This window comes from Pelophylax lessonae (assembly GCF_965119305.1).
Source record: "Pelophylax lessonae genome assembly, chromosome: 4".
NCBI lineage: Eukaryota > Metazoa > Chordata > Amphibia > Anura > Ranidae > Pelophylax > Pelophylax lessonae.
This window is the reverse complement of record NC_138771.1, coordinates 16,620,833-16,638,868: the sequence shown is the minus strand read 5'-3', so window position 1 is coordinate 16,638,868 and position 18,036 is coordinate 16,620,833. Positions and strand designations below refer to the sequence as shown.

General features: G+C 45.4%; 1 protein-coding gene across 6 annotated transcripts in view; it reads left to right on the top strand.

The window, feature by feature from the left end:
* Positions 1-18,036, top strand: part of SMAD3 (SMAD family member 3) — a 217,733-nt gene that overhangs the window by 152,222 nt on the left and 47,475 nt on the right. For all 6 annotated transcript variants that reach the window (XM_082253028.1, XM_082253023.1, XM_082253027.1 and 3 more), the window contains 2 exons: positions 4,325-4,396; positions 4,474-4,524. In XM_082253028.1, coding sequence (XP_082109154.1) covers positions 4,325-4,396; positions 4,474-4,524 — 123 coding nt within the window. The remainder of the gene's footprint in view (positions 1-4,324; positions 4,397-4,473; positions 4,525-18,036) is intronic.

Genomic DNA, 18,036 nt, shown 5'->3' with positions numbered 1-18,036 from the left:
TAAGGGGCATTTTTACCACTGACCCTTAAGCCAGCCATAGACAGTTCGAATCTCGGCCGGTCCAGCAGGAACCGTTCATGATTGAAACCATGTATGGGCATAATTCAGGGGCCAATGCCATTTGGCAGAGTCAGCGGCATGACACTAATGGTCTTTTGAGCTGTTTGTAAGGGTGCAAGCCTGACCACTACTGTAATGGCGGCACTCTTTCCACTGGCCACCAATATAAGGGGCTTTTTTATCACTAAATATTAAACCAGCCATAGACAATTCAAATCTTGGCCGGTTCAACAGGAACCTCAACAGAGGTTCTGTGACTGGCAACCGGGTGGTGCTGCCAGAGCGATTGGGGTTGTCCCTTAGCAGTGTTTTATACTTTTTTGCGGGGTCCTCCTGGTGACTCATGGAGTCTTTGGAGCACATCTCCCCACCTGATCCCCTCTCTAGGGCTGTGGGGCCCTCCGGGTCCCATCTATCCATTGATGCACTGACGGCGATCCTGGAGTCCCTTGTGTCCCAGGTGGAGGTGGTTTTTGGGCGATGGGCTGGCATAAAAGTGCCTACGACCACATGGCCTGAATCCTCAGATAGGGAGGATGATTCCTCCGCTTCTGCAACCACGCAGAAAAAGATGCCGGTGGGCGCACTGATTGTGGAACTCTCAAGCCATCCAGGGCGGCAAAGGAGTTCCATATCCCCTCCTATTTTGACAGAATTGTCACTGAAGAGTGGGAAAGGCCAAAGCGTCCCCTTGGGGTCGAGTTGCTTGGCGATACCCCTATGAGGAGTACCTTCTTAAGAAGCGGACTGTTCCACTGGTGGTGGACCCTCTAGTTTCCAGATTAAGCATGGCAACCATGATTCCGGTTGAAGAGTCCCCAGCCTTTAAGGACCCGGCTGACAAAAAGGCGGAGGCTGCGGCCCACAATTTGTACACCCTGGCTGGTTCGGCACTGAGGCCGATATTCACCATTGCCCTGGTGTCACAGACTCTGACCGAATAGGCTAAGCTTTTGCGCCGTGACCTGAAGGGGGAGTAGCTCCCCCCCTGCCTTTGCTGAGCTGGCGGAGCAGCTGGTCCAGCTGCTGCAGCTTATCTGTGATGCCTCTTTGGATGCGGCTCCCCTAGTGGCTCAGCTCTCTGTCTCGGCAGTGGTCCTTCCGCTTATCTTTTGGCTCAAATGTTGGCCTGTGGACCAGACTTCTAACAAGGCCTTGACCGATCTTCCCTTTTTTAGAAGATCACCTGTTTGGTGCTACCCTGGATTACATCATTAAAGGTCTCACAGTGGGGAAGAGTACCTTTCTTCCGCAGGCTACTAAGGGCAAGGGCCCTCGTCGTAGATGTGAGCCCTCCTTCTCGGCTCATAATATGTTTTTTTGTTCCTTTAGCGTTGACTGACAAGGGATCTAAGTCCTTCGGGGCCTCCTCTGGAGGATCCAAGCAAACTTGGTCTGGCAGGTCGAGAGCAGGCTTCTCCAGACCCGCGGACAAGGCTCCTTCAGCAGGAAGGTGCGCTCTCACCCATATCTGGGGTGGGGGGATGTCTTCGCTGGTTCCTGGACCCGTGAACTCCCCTGGTACGAGAACAAGCGAGTACACGAAGTCATTCGGTCCGGCTACAAGTTTGAGTTTTGTTCTTACCCTCTGATAAGGTTCTTCCTTCCGATGTACAACTGTCGCCCGGTCCGCTTACAAGCTCTTTTTGGGGCAGTGTACGACCTTTTCTTTACGGGTGATGGTCCCGGTTCCGACTTCGGAATGTTTTCAGGGGTTTTACTCAAACCTGTTTACAGTCTCTGGGAAGAAAGGCAAGGTGCATCCAATTCTGGACCTCAAGGCGCTGAACTGCTTTGTGCGGGTGCAGAAATTCAGAATATAGTCCTTTTGCACGGTGGTGGCTTCCCTGCATTAGGAGGAATTTTATTGCCTTCATCGACATCAAGGACGCTTACCTTCACATTCCTATATGTGTCAGTCTCCAGCACTTCCTCCGCTTTGCCATGGGGAGGAGCATTATCAGATTGTGGCATTACCTTTTGGTCTCGCCTCTGCTCCTCGGGTCCTCACAAAAGTGTTGGCCCTGTTGCTTGCATTGTTATGCCAATGGGGGATCGCGGTACTGGGCTACTTGGATGTCCTCCTTCTGCGAGCGGCATCTCTTACTGCTCTGGTGGAAAACCTGGAAATCACCATACGAGCTTGAGAGAGTTTGGCTAAATTCTGAATTTTCAACAGTCTGCTCTGGTTCCGTCCACAAGCTGGACTATCTGGGTCTGACTCTGGACTCTGCCTTAGCCAGAGTGCTTCTTCCTCTCGACAAATTCCAGAAACTACAGGCTACAATTCGTCTTCTGCTGCCTAGCAGATGGTCATCCCTCCGTACTTGCATGGCCTGATGGTGTCTACCTTCGAGGCGGTTCGGTTTGCACAGTTCCATACGAGGTCTCTGCAAGGGATATTCTGGCCAAATGGGACAAGAATCCGCAGTCTCTGGTTCCTCCCCTTGTATTGGACAGTGGTCACCATGGATGCCAGCCTGTCCGGTTGGGAGACGTCCTTGGCAAATATTGTGTTTAGGGGATTTGAACACTGGAAGAGTCCAGACTACTGGTCAATGTCTTGGAACTCAGAGCGATCAGACTGTGCCTGGAACATTGGATGGATCGTCTTCAGGGATGTCCAGTGCGTATTCAATCTGACAATGCATTGGGCGTGGCTTATGTCAATCACCAGGGGGGCACAAGAAGTGTCCTGATGGCTCTGGAGGTAGCTGTCATTCTAAGGTGGGCAGAATGGTTTGTTCGAGCCCTCTCTGCCGTATACATTCCCAGGGTGGAAATCTGGCAGGCGATTTACCTCAGTCTGCAGGCGTTGAACCAAAGGGAGTGGTCTCTTCATCCTGAGGTGTTTCATCAGTTGTTTCTCCGGTGGGGCATCCCCAAGGTGGACCTGTTGGCTTCCCGGCTCAACAGAAAGGTACTGAGGTTTGTGGCTCAGCCACAGGATCCTCTGGCGAACGCCACAGATGCGCTGGTAGCTCGTGGGGTCAGTATCATCTGATTTTCACCTTCCCTCCTCTTAAGCTTCTGCCAAGAAGGATCGAGGCAGAAGGGATTCCAGTTATCTTAGTGGCCCCAGGCTGGCCTTGCCGGGCTTGGTACGCCAATCTGGTGTGGCTGGTCACTGATGTTCCTTGGAAGCTACCTATCGGAGGATCTGCTGTCCCAAGGACCAATCTTCCGTCCTGCTTTACAGTCGTGAGCCAGTGTTTCCAACGCTGTTAAAAGCTACGAAACCTACTACTAGGACAATCTACCTATAGTATGTTGAAGACCTACATTGCGTGGTGTGAGTCTCTTGGGGCTCATCCTCGCTCTTGTTCGGTGGCTCGGATCTTGTCCTTCCCTCAACAGGGGGTTGAGCAGAAACTGGTCTTGAGTACTATCAAGGGTCAGGTGTCGACCTTAGCGGTCTTATTTCAACAGACTTTGGCAACATACTCCCTGGTGCATACTTTTCTTCAGGGAGTTAGGCACTTGACACATCCAGTTCGGTCTCTTTTGCCGCATTGGGACCTCTATTTTGTGCTCTCAGTCCTCCAGAAGCCTCATGTTTAACACTGCCTTGGGACTTGCCAATGGTTATGAAGATCAGGAGCTGTGTCCATCAATAAACTAAAGAGAAAATGGGATTTTTGACTTACCGTAAAGTCCATTTCTCTGATGTTCATTGCACTCACCCCTCTGTGGAGTTGTAATTCTTCTGACACTGCTTGTAACAAAACTGAGAACCTATAGCAGATAGAGGGAGTATACCCCCTGGGACTGCCCATAGGCGTAGCCAGACTTTTTTTCTTCCTAGTGTTCTACTCCTGTAGGGGGCAGTAAAACCCAATGGTTATGAAGATCAGGAGCTGTGTCCATCAATGAACATGAGAAAAATGGATTTTACGGTAAGTCAAAAATCCCATTTTTTTTTTCTGTTCCTTTTTCCCTTTTATAGGTTGAACTAGATTGACTTGTGTCTTTTTTTCAACCTGAATAACTATGTAAACAGCCTTTTTACACAATGCAGAGGATTAACCCCTTAGGTTCCACAGTGAGTATACCAAATATGCTTCACTGCATATACAGTCTGAATTTACTGTTGTGGGTTTAGTAACACTATAACTTTGCAGCGTTGATCGCCCCAATAGATACTGTGTAGCAGTTGTACATGCTATATTATTTTTTGCTTTACTATTTTTCCACGAAAGAGGAGATAGCCTTTAAGACAGTATTCGAGGGAAAATGATAATAGTGTACTCTTTTGGTTCTTTAGAAACTCCGCCTCCGGGTTACCTGAGTGAAGATGGAGAAACCAGTGATCAGATGAATCACAGCATAGACTCGGGTAAGAAAGACCTTACAGTATACATGGTGGGGGGTGTTGGTTGATTCCAGTGTATAATATCTGAAATTCTTTTTCAGGGTCACCAAATCTATCTCCGAACTCCATGTCTCCAGCACACAGTAACATGGGTAAGTTTACTGAATTAATATTAACTATGATAGATTTTGATATTTTATTTTTCATTACCAGTTGGCCAGTTGGCACCACTGGTCTTGGCATTAAAGATTTTCAAACTCCCCCAAAATAATTAAAAGTCAGCAACTACAAATTCTGTAGCTCCTGACTGTTATTAAAAGGGCCCCTACATGTCCAGGGATCCAGCACTGTCCTCACCTGGGCCAGTTCTTTGCCAGTCTTGGGCCCCCCCCCTCCCCGGTGCCATATTTAGTGTGGGAAGCTGACTGTGGCTCCTTGCGGCTTCACACTGTGCATTGCAAGCCACGCTGTGCTTTGTGAATGGTCCCACAGCCTTCTGGGACCTCTGACTTGTCTCAAAAGGTTGCCGGCAAAGGAGGGGGTACCCAAACTTCCTAGGCGATCACAGCAAAAGTGGGAGCAGGTTCCCTTGCAAAACTAGGTACCCACTATGTCCCTGCCCCATATAAAGTGCCCAACATTAACAAAAGAGGGGGGAAGGAGGCAGAAAAATTAAACTTCTCCTTTTGGGTGAAATTCCGTCTAAATTTCTTTGCTCTTCAAACTGAAGTTTTTATTTTTAGCTGGATAATACTACTGTTCAAATAGATCTATTTTGTAGGGGATGTTTTACATATTGTTCTTACTTATGCAAAATATACTGGTATAAGCTGCTTCAATAGCAAATGGGCTGAAAATGGAAGGGTGTGGTGGAGAGCAGAAATGTGGGGGTTGGTTTACAGGTCTGGATGGAACTCAGTTGTGGTGGTGAGAGCATGGAGGAGGTTGCATGAAAGCTCAGTGGTGGGGAGGTTTCAGGCACGGTAGTGGTGGGAGTGCAGGCAAAGTGATTATAAGGGATGGTGGTGGGGGTGGCTGCAAGCCCGGTGGTAAGTGGGGCTTCCATGAGGAGTTATTAGCTGTAGCAACAGATGCAGTCCTCCCTACCAGCAGAGGTCCGGTTGGGTGATGGTTGGTGATGTGACCTGATGGGGCCAGAAATCAGAAGGCCATGCCCCACTGCAACACAGACTGACCTGCTTCTTGCTGGGAATTGCTGTTGTGGATGGCACTGGTCTACATTTAAATATCAGTGCAACGGCGCATGCATAGTAGTGATGCATTGTCATTACTCGCTTGACACTACTATGCACGGGCCAGGTATTGGTGCCATTTTCTGATGATGCAATAAATCCAGCTACTCGGTATTATCCATTGTAATGATTCTTTATGGACTACATGGCAGGGTACAGCAATAAAACGCTATCCTGTTTCAGCCAAAGCCTTACTCATAGCATCATGAGTAAGGCATTGGCCAAAACATGTTAGTGTGTTATTGCTGTACCCTGCCATGTAGTCAATAAATAATAATTACAATGCATGATACAGAGGAAGCTTTTTTTTCTTTCAGTTGGTGCCATTTTGGCTTATAGCTTAGACTCTACACTACTTCCAGAGTGGACCTGATATTTAGTGACAGCATTGCTGATCTCCTGTAACCTGAAGTCCTCTTGACAGCAATCCGCTCCCAGCACAGGAAGTCTCCTGGAAACTAATAAATTATATGCGGCTCCTACATCTCACGTGATCAACTCAAGAGAGTCACAAAAAGGGTATTCGTGGTGAGGATATGTGTGGGGCCTGCTGGAGCTTAGAGGAGATCAGCAGCACTCTCACAAAATGTTGAGTCTGGATTCTGCTTCCTGCACATGTGCAGTAGAACCCCTTAGACTTTAATTGAGCCTGAAAACAAATCAGGGTACTTGCCCTATAATAAGTCTTTGGGGGTTCTACTGCACACGTGCGGGAAGTAGAAGATGCACCAGCCACAGGTAGTTATTGTGGCAGAATGGCAGTGGACAGAAGGAAGAAGGGGGGTGAATGTTGGCACCTATTGTACTTGTTCATTGGGGTGTCATTTTCAATTAAAAGCACAGCAACACCCCAAAAAGTGTGCAGTGTGTTGCCAGTGCAGTAAAAGACACATCACAAAAGCCTGGAGGAGGCCATAGGATATCTTCATCCTTATGACCCTGCTCCACATGATAACTAAACTCCCCTGGCATTTACCACAGGCTGATGTGGTCCTGGAGCCTACACCATAATGACCAAGGTTCAGGAGGCTATACCATATTGATAGAGGTTCAGGAGCCTACACAATATTGGCAGAGATTTAGGAGCCTAAACCATATTGGCCAAGGTTCAGGAAGCCTTGTTGACCGAGGTTCAGGAGCCTACACCATGTTGGCTGAGGTTCAGGAACCTACACCATGTTGGTTGAGGTTCAGGAGCCTACACCAAACCGGCAGAGGTCAAGTTGGGAGGTTCGTGGTGTGGGCCTTCATGCCCCATTGCAACACAGACTCATCTGCTGCAGGGACCACTCTGGATGGGCTTTCCAATGGGTACAGTTGTGGATGGCAATGGTCTTCATCCTAATGACGCTTCTCCACATGATAACTAAACTCCCCTGGCATTTACCACAGACTGGAGTGGTCCTGGAGCCTACACCATATTGACCAAGGTTCAGGAGGCTATACCATATTGATAGAGGGTCAGGAGCCTACACCATATTGGCAGAGATTTAGGAGCCTAAACCATATTGGCCAAGGTTCAGGAAGCCTACACCATATTGGCAGAGCTTCAGGAGCCTACACCATATTGGCAGAGCTTCAGGAGCCTACACTATATTAGTCAAGGTTCAGGAGTCTACACCCTATTGGCTGAGGTTCAGGATCCTACACCCCACTGGCCCAGGTTCAGGAGCTTACACCCTACTGGCCGAGGTTCAGGAGCCTACAACATATTGACTGAGGTTCAGGAGCCTACACCATATCGGCCGAGGTTCAGGAGCCTACACCATGTTGACCGAGGTTCAGGAGCCTACGCCATATTGGCTGAGGTTCAGGAACCTACACCATATTGGTCGAGGTTCAGGAGCCTACATTATATTGGCTGAGGGTCAGGAGCCTACACCATACCGGCACTGTCTGGCAGAGGTCAAGGTGGGAGGTTCGTGGTGTGGGCCTCCATGCCCCATTGCAACACAGACTCATCTGCTGCAGGGACCACTCTGGATGGGCTTTCCAGTGGGTACAGTTGTTGTGGATGGCAATGGTCTACATTTAAAAGTCAATGCAACTTGAATACATAGTAGCAACATAATGCATTCTATCAACTCCTTATTGCCTGTATTAACCCCTAGATGCAGGACTACTGAGCCGCAACCACGTGCATTGTGCACAGTTGCAGCATGGCCCTATTCACTTGAATGCGTTGCACTCAACAGGTTCTACTGCCCGCCGAGCATGACTGGGGGTATAATTCCTTCCACGGCTACGAACCAAAGTATTATGCCCACAATACGTTTATACCCCTGTCTGCTACCTTTCCAGGTAAAAGGAGAGTGGTTGAGGAGCAGTAAAAATGTGGCTCAACTACAGGGTTATACCACCAGTGTAAACACACTTGTAGTGGAAGGAATTATACCCCTGCACTGGGGTCGCACTGGAACAGCGTGCACTGCATGCGGTTGCCGCGTGGTAGTCCGGCATTTAGTTGGTAAAAGCAGGAGTTCAGGAGTCAATGCAACACCTACTCGCCACCTTCCAAATCTCCTAATGATTTTGGTATTTCCCTTAAGACCTCATGCCTACTTGTAAAATCTATCTATGGGGTATTTTGGTACAAGTTGTCTGTGTAGAACCTATGAGATCCTAGGATCAATGAGTATACGGTGTGTAGGCTCCGAATCACGGACAGGAGAGTCTGCACTGCATCGTGCTGGTAAACCGTGTGGAGCTAAAGTGCTGACTGCAGCGTTTCCACACCAACTCACCTTTAAGACGAGCCCTTTGTGCTGACAAACCACGACAGAAAGCCCAGGGCCTCTTCCTTAGAAGTGAAGCCTGAGAGAAGTAGTACAAAATGTTCTTCACCACCCTTCCACATCTGCTGGAAATTGTACATTAAGACCGCTGAACCATGAAAGTGAACATGGGATACATGGAATTATTGCCACCAGCTCGTTGTACTTTTGAAAAGAGAAATCAGCTAAGCACTATACAAGGGAATGCTAAGTGGAACAACGAGCCTCCTATAATGACATGTTCAGTCTCATTATTTTATTGAAGCTGAACTCCAGGTATGATGTGTATTGTATAGTTACATTGGTCCAGCTTGGCACAATGTAAGCATGTATGTCTCATAAACAAGCATAGCCAAACCGAAACCGACTACCACAGGTGGTAACTGTTACTGCTTAATCCGGACTGGAATGTTAAGCTGATGCTGCCCTCTTAAGGTCGGGGAATCTTGCAACTGTACAAACAAAATCAAACAAATGGGCGTAAAATGGCCAGTGCGTTATCAACAGCAGGATAAAAAGAGTACATACTAACAAGAGCAAACAGCATTGTACATGGACCAAAGGACGAAAAGGTATTGCACATGGTTAAACTCATAAGGTCCAAAGGAACATCATAATAACCTCTGGCAGGTTTTGGGGGGGACATACCCCCTTCTTCGGAGCAAAACTCTTATTTCGCTCTAAAAAAAGAGGGCATGCCCCCTGAAAGGAACATACTAATACCAGCCGACAAGTTTTAGGGGACATACCCCCTTCTTTAGAGCAAAACTCTTATTTTGCTCTAAAAGGGGGTATGTCCCCTGAAACGAACATATTAATACCAGCTGACGAGTTTTGGGGGACATACCCCCTTCTTCAGAGCAAAACTATTTTTTTGCTTTAAAAAAGGGTGTATGTCCCCTGAACTGAACATACTAATACCAGCTGACGAGTTTGGGGGGACATACCCCCTTCTTCAAAGCAAAACTCTTATTTTGCTTTAAAAAAGGGTGTATCCCCTGAACTGAACATACTAATACCAGCTGACGAGTTTTGGGGGACATACCCCTTCTTCAGAACAAAACTCTTATTTTGCTTTAAAAAAGGGTGTATGTCCCCTGAAACGAACATACTAATACCAGCTGAAGAGTTTTGGGGGACATACCCCCTTCTTCAGAGCAAAACTCTTATTTTGCTCTAAATGAGGGTATGTCCCCTGAAACAAACATACTAACACCAGCTGAGGAGTTTTGGGGGGGACATACCCCCTTCTTCAGAGAAAAACTCTTATTTTGCTCTAAAAAAAGAGGACAAACATACTAACACCAGCTGAGTAGTGTTGGGGGGGACATACCCCCTTCTTCAGAGAAAAACTCTTAATTTGCTTTAAAAAAGAGGGCATGTCCCCTGAAACAAACATACTAATACCAGCTGACGAGTTTTGGGGGACATACCCCCTTCTTCAGAGCAAAACTCATTTTTTGCTCTAAAGAAGTGGATGTGTCCCCTCGAAATGCATCAGCTGGTATTATGATATTCGTTTGGACCTTGTGAATTCCACCGTGTGCAAGATGCTTTAGTCCTTCCTTTGGTTCATGTACAACACTGTTATACTATTTGCTTTTTGTACTCTTTTTATTCTTTCATAACGTTATGTTGATAATGCACTGGGCGTTTGCGCCCTTTTTTTATTTTGTTTGTACAGTTGCAAGATTCTCCGACCTTAGGAGGGGAGCATCAGCTTAACATTCCAGTCCTGGTTGAGCATTGACAGTTACCATATTGGCAGCCGGTTTGGTTCCTCTAGAATCCCCTAGCGTTATGCTGCCAAGATGCTACCTTGTCGTGCAATTTATATCTCAAACCTTAAGGACCAGAGGTCTGTGTGCAGTCACGGAGTCCCCCTAGGGGACCATGTGCCCTACATTGAGGAGAGGTCACTGCCATTGGATTTTCTGAGTATCCGATGACCTTGCTGACTTCAAAACGGTACTGGGCTTCTTTAGCACTGGTCTGCCAGAAGTGACTTCACTTGAATATTTAGTAGAGGTAGGAGGACATCATATCATACATTTGCCAAGAGGGCATTCCAAAGGCCATTGGTTGCTTTGAAAGGTGTGCAAACATACAGCTTATTGCCCCATTCACACTTGCAAATGGGGCCATCGCAGGTTACATGTGAGAACCTCAATGGGGTTCTATCATGGTCAGGATTTGCATTAGTAAACCCCACAATTAATGACTACATGAGAGTGCTGAACTTGCTGGGAGGTCAGTGAGAGACAAAGAAATATGGGGTATTTACACAGATTACCCTTTTTTTTTAACCTGAAAACATCTGTGTGCATGAACCCTAAAGACCTGCCTTATAAAGCAAGCAATTCCCAGGAAGTCTTTTCCTCCTTTAGAAACACATTTATATACAGTATGTGTATCAGGGGGAATTGCTTAACGCCTTTGATCCCTGACCTGTGGCTCTTTGGTACTTGTTGTGCAGGCATTGGGGCCCCTGCAGACATTAATATGTTTCCCTAATGCTCTGTTATAGTAGTGATTTCTAGCAATCGCATGTAACATCTCCAGTCTATGACTGTCTCCTGAAGTAAATCCCCATTCTTCAACAACTCCTATACCATGTTTATCATCTCTGACCATCTCCTGCATCATGTCTGCAGTCTCTGACCATCTCTTGTGTCATGTCAGCAGTCTCTGACCCTCTCTTGTATCATGTCCGCAGTCTCTGACTATCTCTTGTGTCATGTCTGCAGTCTCTGACTATCTCTTGTATCATGTCTGCGGTCTCTGACCATCTCTTGTATCATGTCCACAGTCTCTCATCATCTCTTGTATCATGTCCGCAGTCTCTGACCCTCTCTTGTATCATGTCTGCAATCTCTGACCATCTCTTGTATCATGATCGCAGTCACTGACCATCTCTTGTATCATTTCTGCTATCTCTGACCATCTCGTGCCATGTCTGCAGTCTCTGACTCTCTCTTGTATCATGTCTGCAGTCTCTGTCCCTCTCTTGTATCATGTCTGCAGTCTCTGACCATCTCTTGTATCATGTCCGCAGTCTCTCGTCGTCTCTTGTGTCATGTCTGCAGTCTCTGACTCTCTCTTGTATCATGTCTGCAATCTCTGACCATCTCTTGTATCATGTCTGTAGACTCTGACCCTCTCTTGTATCATGTCTGTAGACTCTGACCCTCTCTTGTATCATGTCTGTAGACTCTGACCCTCTCTTGTATCATGTCTGCAGTCTCTGACTCTCTCTTGTATCATGTCTGCAGTCTCTGTCCCTCTCTTGTATCATGTCTGCAGTCTCTGACCATCTCTTGTATCATGTCCACAGTCTCTCGTCATCTCTTGTATCATGTCTGCAGTCTCTGACCATCTCTTGTATCATGTCTGCAATCTCTGACCATCTCTTGTATCATGTCTGTAGACTCTGACCCTCTCTTGTATCATGTCTGTAGACTCTGACCCTCTCTTGTATCATGTCTGTAGACTCTGACCCTCTCTTGTATCATGTCTGCAATCTCTGACCATCTCTTGTATCCTGTCTGCAGTCTTTCGTCATCTCTTGTGTGATGTCTGCAGTCTCTGACCATCTCTTGTACCATGTCTGCAATCTCTTGCCATCTCTTGTATCATGTCTGCAGCCTTTGATAATGAATATTCACTGATTTTATGTGCAGCCCTTTGGTGATGTCAGGGGCCGCGCTCGAGGTTCCCAATATCAAGAAAGTTAACCGCCACTGATTTAGGCCTTCCCCCAATGCCAGACATTGAGAGAACTTTGTCCCACTTTCCCGTATTTCATCATTGGGAGTATACGGTTCTCTTACACAGAAGACGTTAATTAACTTGTCTATAGAAGTTTATGTGGGAGGATGTGGGATACAACCACTAGTGAGTTTCTTTATCACTTCTTGGCCACAGAAAGTCATCTTTCAAGCCCAATGACTCAACCATTCCCTTCTCCAATCTTCAGCTCTGTGTCCTCCATCTGATCTGTACAGCGTAGTGTATGACACATCCCGGAATCCTTTATATAAACAGTCCGTGCAGCATCCATAAATCTCTTCCTTCTACATGGTTGTTTATAATGCTCTATTGGAGCAGATACAAGACTGAGCGGTACATTCCGGTCCAATTGGTTTTTTAAAGAATTGTATTTTTTGCTGTTACATGTAGATACAAAGAGTAAGCCAGCGGCGGTCAACTTTCCTGATATGGGGGCCTCAAGTGCAGCTATCAACATCACCAAAGGGCCACACATAAAATTCAGTGAATATTCAGAGACTGCAGATATACAACAGGATATAGTCATATTCTATGGACATAATACAAAAGATAGTCAGAGACTGCAGACCTAACACAGTGATGGTCAGAGACTGCAGTAATGACACAAGAGATGATCAGAGACTGCAGTAATGACACAAGAGATGGTCAGAGACTGCAGTCATGATACAAGAGATGGTCAGAGACTGCAGACATGATACAAGAGATGGTCAGAGACTGCAGACATGATACAAGAGATGGTCAGAGACTGCAGCCATGATACAAGAGATGGTCAGAGACTTACATTGGTGATTAGTGGGAAGAATGTCCCTTACATTGGTGATCAGTGAGAAGAATGCTCCTTACATTGAAGGTCAGTGGGAAGAATGTTCCTTGTTGGTCAGTGGGATTAATGACTCTTTACATTGGGGGTTAGCGGGATGAATGCTCCTTACATTGGTGATCTGTGGGATGAACGACTCTTTACGTTGGTGGCCAGTGGGACTTTCTAGACAGCTAAAAAAAACATTGGTTTCATGCCACTGGCTCTTTCATGTGCCTTTGACCCTGCAACTATGCAGGCACCATGAAATGGGAAGGTCAATTAGCTACAGCATAAGAAATACCTAACAAACACTGGAGGAAGCTTAGGCTTCCACAGAACCCTGGTTGAGATTGGCTGGCCATCAGCTTTGTTTGATAGAGGATGTATCCTCCAAGCCCATCACTCCGACTTTACTTTTATCTTTTGTTTTTCAACTGTAGACAGAGCTTGATATTACCAAAAATCCAAACATGCTCTAATCCTTTTACATAAACTTGATTTTTGAAGTCATAATATTACTTCCCTTATATCTGCATACAGCTATTAGGCCAGTGGTCTCCAAAGTGTGGCCAGGGACCAGATGTGGTCCTTTGCAAACCTTTATCTGGCCCTTGGGGCACTATTGCTTCCACTGATACCAATTATGAAGCACTATTTCCCCCACTGTTTCCAATGATGGGGCACCATTCCTCCCATTGACACCAATGATGGGGCTTTATTCCTCCCACTGATACCAATGATGGGGCTCTATTCTTCCCACTGATACCAATTATATGGCATTCCTCCGAATGATTCCAATGATGGGGCATTATTCCTCCCACTGATACCAATGATGGGGCACTATTCCTCCCACTGACACCAATGATGGGGCACTATTCCTCCCACTGACACCAATGATGGGGCACTATTCCTCCCACTGACACCAATGATGGCGCACTATTCCTCCCACTGACACCAATTATGGGGCTCTATTCTTCCCACTGATACCAATTATATGGCATTCCTCCCAATGATTCCAATGATGGGGCACTATTCCTCCCACTGATACCAATGATGGGACACTATTCCTCCCACTGATACTAATGATGGTGCTCTATTCTTCCCACTGATACCAATTATATGGCATTCCTCCCAATGATTCCAATGATGGGGCATTATTCCTCCCACTGATACCAATGATGGGGCATTATTCCTCCCACTGATACCAATGATGGGGCACTATTCCTCCCACTGATACCAGTGATGGGGCTCTATTCTTCCCACTGATACCAATTATATGGCATTCCTCCCAATGATTCCAATGATGGGGCACTATTCCTCCCACTGATACCAATGATGGGACACTATTCCTCTCACTGATACCAATGATGGGGCACTATTCCTCCCACTGATACCAATGATGGGGCACTATTCCTCCCACTGATACCAATGATGGGGCACTATACCTCCCACTGATACCAATTATATGGCATTCCTCCCACTGTTACCAAATATGGGGCACTATTCCTCCCACTGACACCAATGATGGGGCACTATTCCACCCACTGACACCAATGATGGGGCACTATTCCTCCCACTGATACCAATTATAGGGCATTCCTCCCACTGATACCCATAATGGGGCACTATTCCTCCCATTGTTACTGATTATGGGGCACTATTTCTCCCACTAATACCAATGATTGGACACGATTTCTCCCACTGATATCAATTATGGGGCTTTATTCCTTCTACTGATACCAAAGATGGGACACTATTTCCCCCAATGGTGGAGCACTATTCCTCCCAATGACATCAATAATGGCGCACTGTTTACTCTCACTAACATTGGGGCATTTTTTACTCCCAGTGGCCACAGTCCGGCCCTCCTTAAGCCTGAAGGACAGTAAACTGGCCCTTTGTTTGTAAAGCCAGACCCCTGCAATATGCAATTTAGAGGCAGACACATCATGATGTGAAGGTGGCACGCCATGGCATTGATAACAGTTGTCAGAGCATGATAGAAATGACCTGTGTATAGTTGAACTTTAAAGCGTAACTCCACTTTTGTTGAGAAAAAAACATTCCCCTCTGGGTGATCTCTGTACATTGCAAGGATTGTAACAAACTTTGTTGCAGATTCCAACCTTTTGTTATTCTGAAGAAATCATTGTTTGTTCCTCTGGGCCTAATTCACTATAGCATCTAGTCGGCAAATGGGTGAACAAATGGTCACGAGCGACTAAAATCCATAGAAAAGGACTAAATCTAGTCAGAAATGGTATTCACTATGGCACGCGGTAAATATTTTTCTCACAAAATCAAATTCTTTATAGGTGACATAAATCAGTGACTGTCTAAATCGGTAGTCGTGCTACAAGCAGGTGAATTGCATATGGAAATAATATTTAGAGCTTAATCTCATAGATGAAATGGTTCCTAAACATGTGGTTTATTGTTTGGAGATTTTCTCCTTTTAAATTTCTTGAAATATTGTTGTAAAAGCAGAAATATGCCTGAAAGTCTGAGAAGAGATAAATTCACCCCGTTTTTAGAATTTTGTACTGACACAACTGAGCATGCCCAGACTAGAAAACTCGTCACAAACCTACTCTTCTTTCATTTTAGCTCTGTGCTATAGTGAATTCCGAAATGTGTGAATGCCTAACAAGCGTGAATTTGTGAGAGTAAACTATGTACTATTTATATACCGTATATAAATGCCAACCATTGATTCTCATTGTACAACTGTTACTTCTACAAAAACATACATTTTAATTTTGAGATGAATTCTTAAATTCTTAAAATAAATTGTTCTTCCTGGGTTTTTATATTTGCTTCTTATTCCTATTTTTTAAACAATGCTAGTAATGAGTAATGTTTGGAACAGATAATATTCTCTCTCTCTCTCTCTCGATAGATAGATAGATAGATAGATAGATAGATAGATAGATAGATAGATAGATAGATAGATAGATAGATAGATAGATAGATAGATAGATAGATAGATAGATAGATAGAGTGCCTTGCGAAAGTATTCGGCCCCCTTTAACTTTTCGACCTTTTGCCACATTTCAGGCTTCAAACATAAAGATATAAAACTGTAATTTTTTTTGTGAAGAATCAACAAGTGGGACACAATCATGAAGTGGAATGAAATTTATTGGATATTTCAAACTTTTTTAACAAATAAAAAACTGAAAAATTGGGCGTGCAAAATTATTCAGCCCCCCTTAAATTAATACTTTGTAGCGCCACCTTGTGCTGCGATTACAGCTGTAAGTCGCTTGGGGTATGTCTCTATCAGTGTTGCACACCGAGAGACTGAAATTTTTGCCCAGTCCTCCTGGCAAAACAGCTCGAGCTCAGTGAGGTTGGATGGAGAGCGTTTGTGAACAGCAGTTTTCAGTTCTTTCCACAGATTCTCGATTGGATTCAGGTCTGGACTTTGACTTGGCCATTCTAACACCTGGATATGTTTATTTGTGAACCATTCCATTGTAGATTTTGCTTTATGTTTTGGATCATTGTCTTGTTGGAAGACAAATCTCCGTCCCAGTCTCAGGTCTTTTGCAGACTCCATCAGGTTTTCTTCCAGAATGGTCCTGTATTTGGCTCCATCCATCTTCCCATCAATTTTACCCATCTTCCCTGTCCCTGCTGAAGAAAAGCAGGCCCAAACCATGATGCTGCCACCACCATGTGTGACAGTGAGGATGGTGTGTTCAGGGTGATGAGCTGTGTTGCTTTTACGCCAAACATAACGTTTTGCATTGTTGCCAAAAAGTTTGATTTTGGTTTCATCTGACCAGAGCCCCTTCTTCCACATGTTTGGTGTCTCCCAGGTGGCTTGTGGCAAACTTTAAACGACACTTTTTATGGATATCTTTAAGAAATGGCTTTCTTCTTGCCACTCTTCCATAAAGGGCAGATTTGTGCAGTATACGACTGATTGTTGTCCTATGGACAGAGTCTCCCACCTCAGCTGTAGATCTCTGCAGTTCATCCAGAGTGATCATGGGCCTCTTGGCTGCATCTCTGATCAGTCTTCTCCTTGTATGAGCTGAAAGTTTAGAGGGACGGCCAGGTCTTCGTAGATTTGCAGTGGTCTGATACTCCTTCCATTTCAATATTATCGCTTGCACAGTGCTCCTTGGGATGTTTAAAGCTTGGGAAATCTTTTTGTATCCAAATCCGGCTTTAAACTTCTCCACAACAGTATCTCGGACCTGCCTGGTGTTTTCCTTGTTCTTCATGATGCTCTCTGCGTTTTAACCACTTTACCACCGGAGGATTTTGCTGTCTTACGTCCAGGCCACTCTTTGCGATTCGGCACTGTGCGAATTTACCTGACAATTGCGCGGTCGTGCGACGCTGTATCCAAACAAAATTTACGTCCTTTTTTTCCCACAAACAGAGCTTTCTTTTGGTGGTATTTGATCACCTGTGCGATTTTTACTTTTTGCGCTATAAACAAAAAAAGAGCGACAATTTTGAAAAAATAACAATATTTTTCACATTTTTTTATATGAAATTCCCCCCCAAAAAAATGTAAAAATCAAAATTTTTTTGTTTACCTATGTTTGGTAAAAAAAATCACAATAAGCGTATTTTGATTGGTTTGCGCAAAAGTTATTGCGTTTACTAACTAAGGGAAAGATTTCTGTCATTTTTGGTGTTTTTTTTTTTAACGAGTAATGGCGGCGATCTGCGATTTTTTTTGCGGGGCTGCGACATTGCGGCGGACAGATCGGACCCCTGACTGACATTTTTGACACTTTTGGGGGTACCAGTGACATTACTACAGTAATCAGTGCTATACATATGCACTGTTACTGTAAAAATGACACTGGCAGGGAAGGGGTTAATTTTATTGGAGAGGGAGGGGTTAATGTACGCCTGGTGCTTACTGACGTGTGTGGGGGGGAGGGGACTGTGTGACACAGGCACAGATCGCAGGTTCAGCTATGCTGAATTTTGCAATCTGACCCTGCCTGTCACTTAGGAGATCCGCCCGCTTTGTTTACACGAGTCTCCAGACTCGATTCCCAGACGATCGGGGAAGAG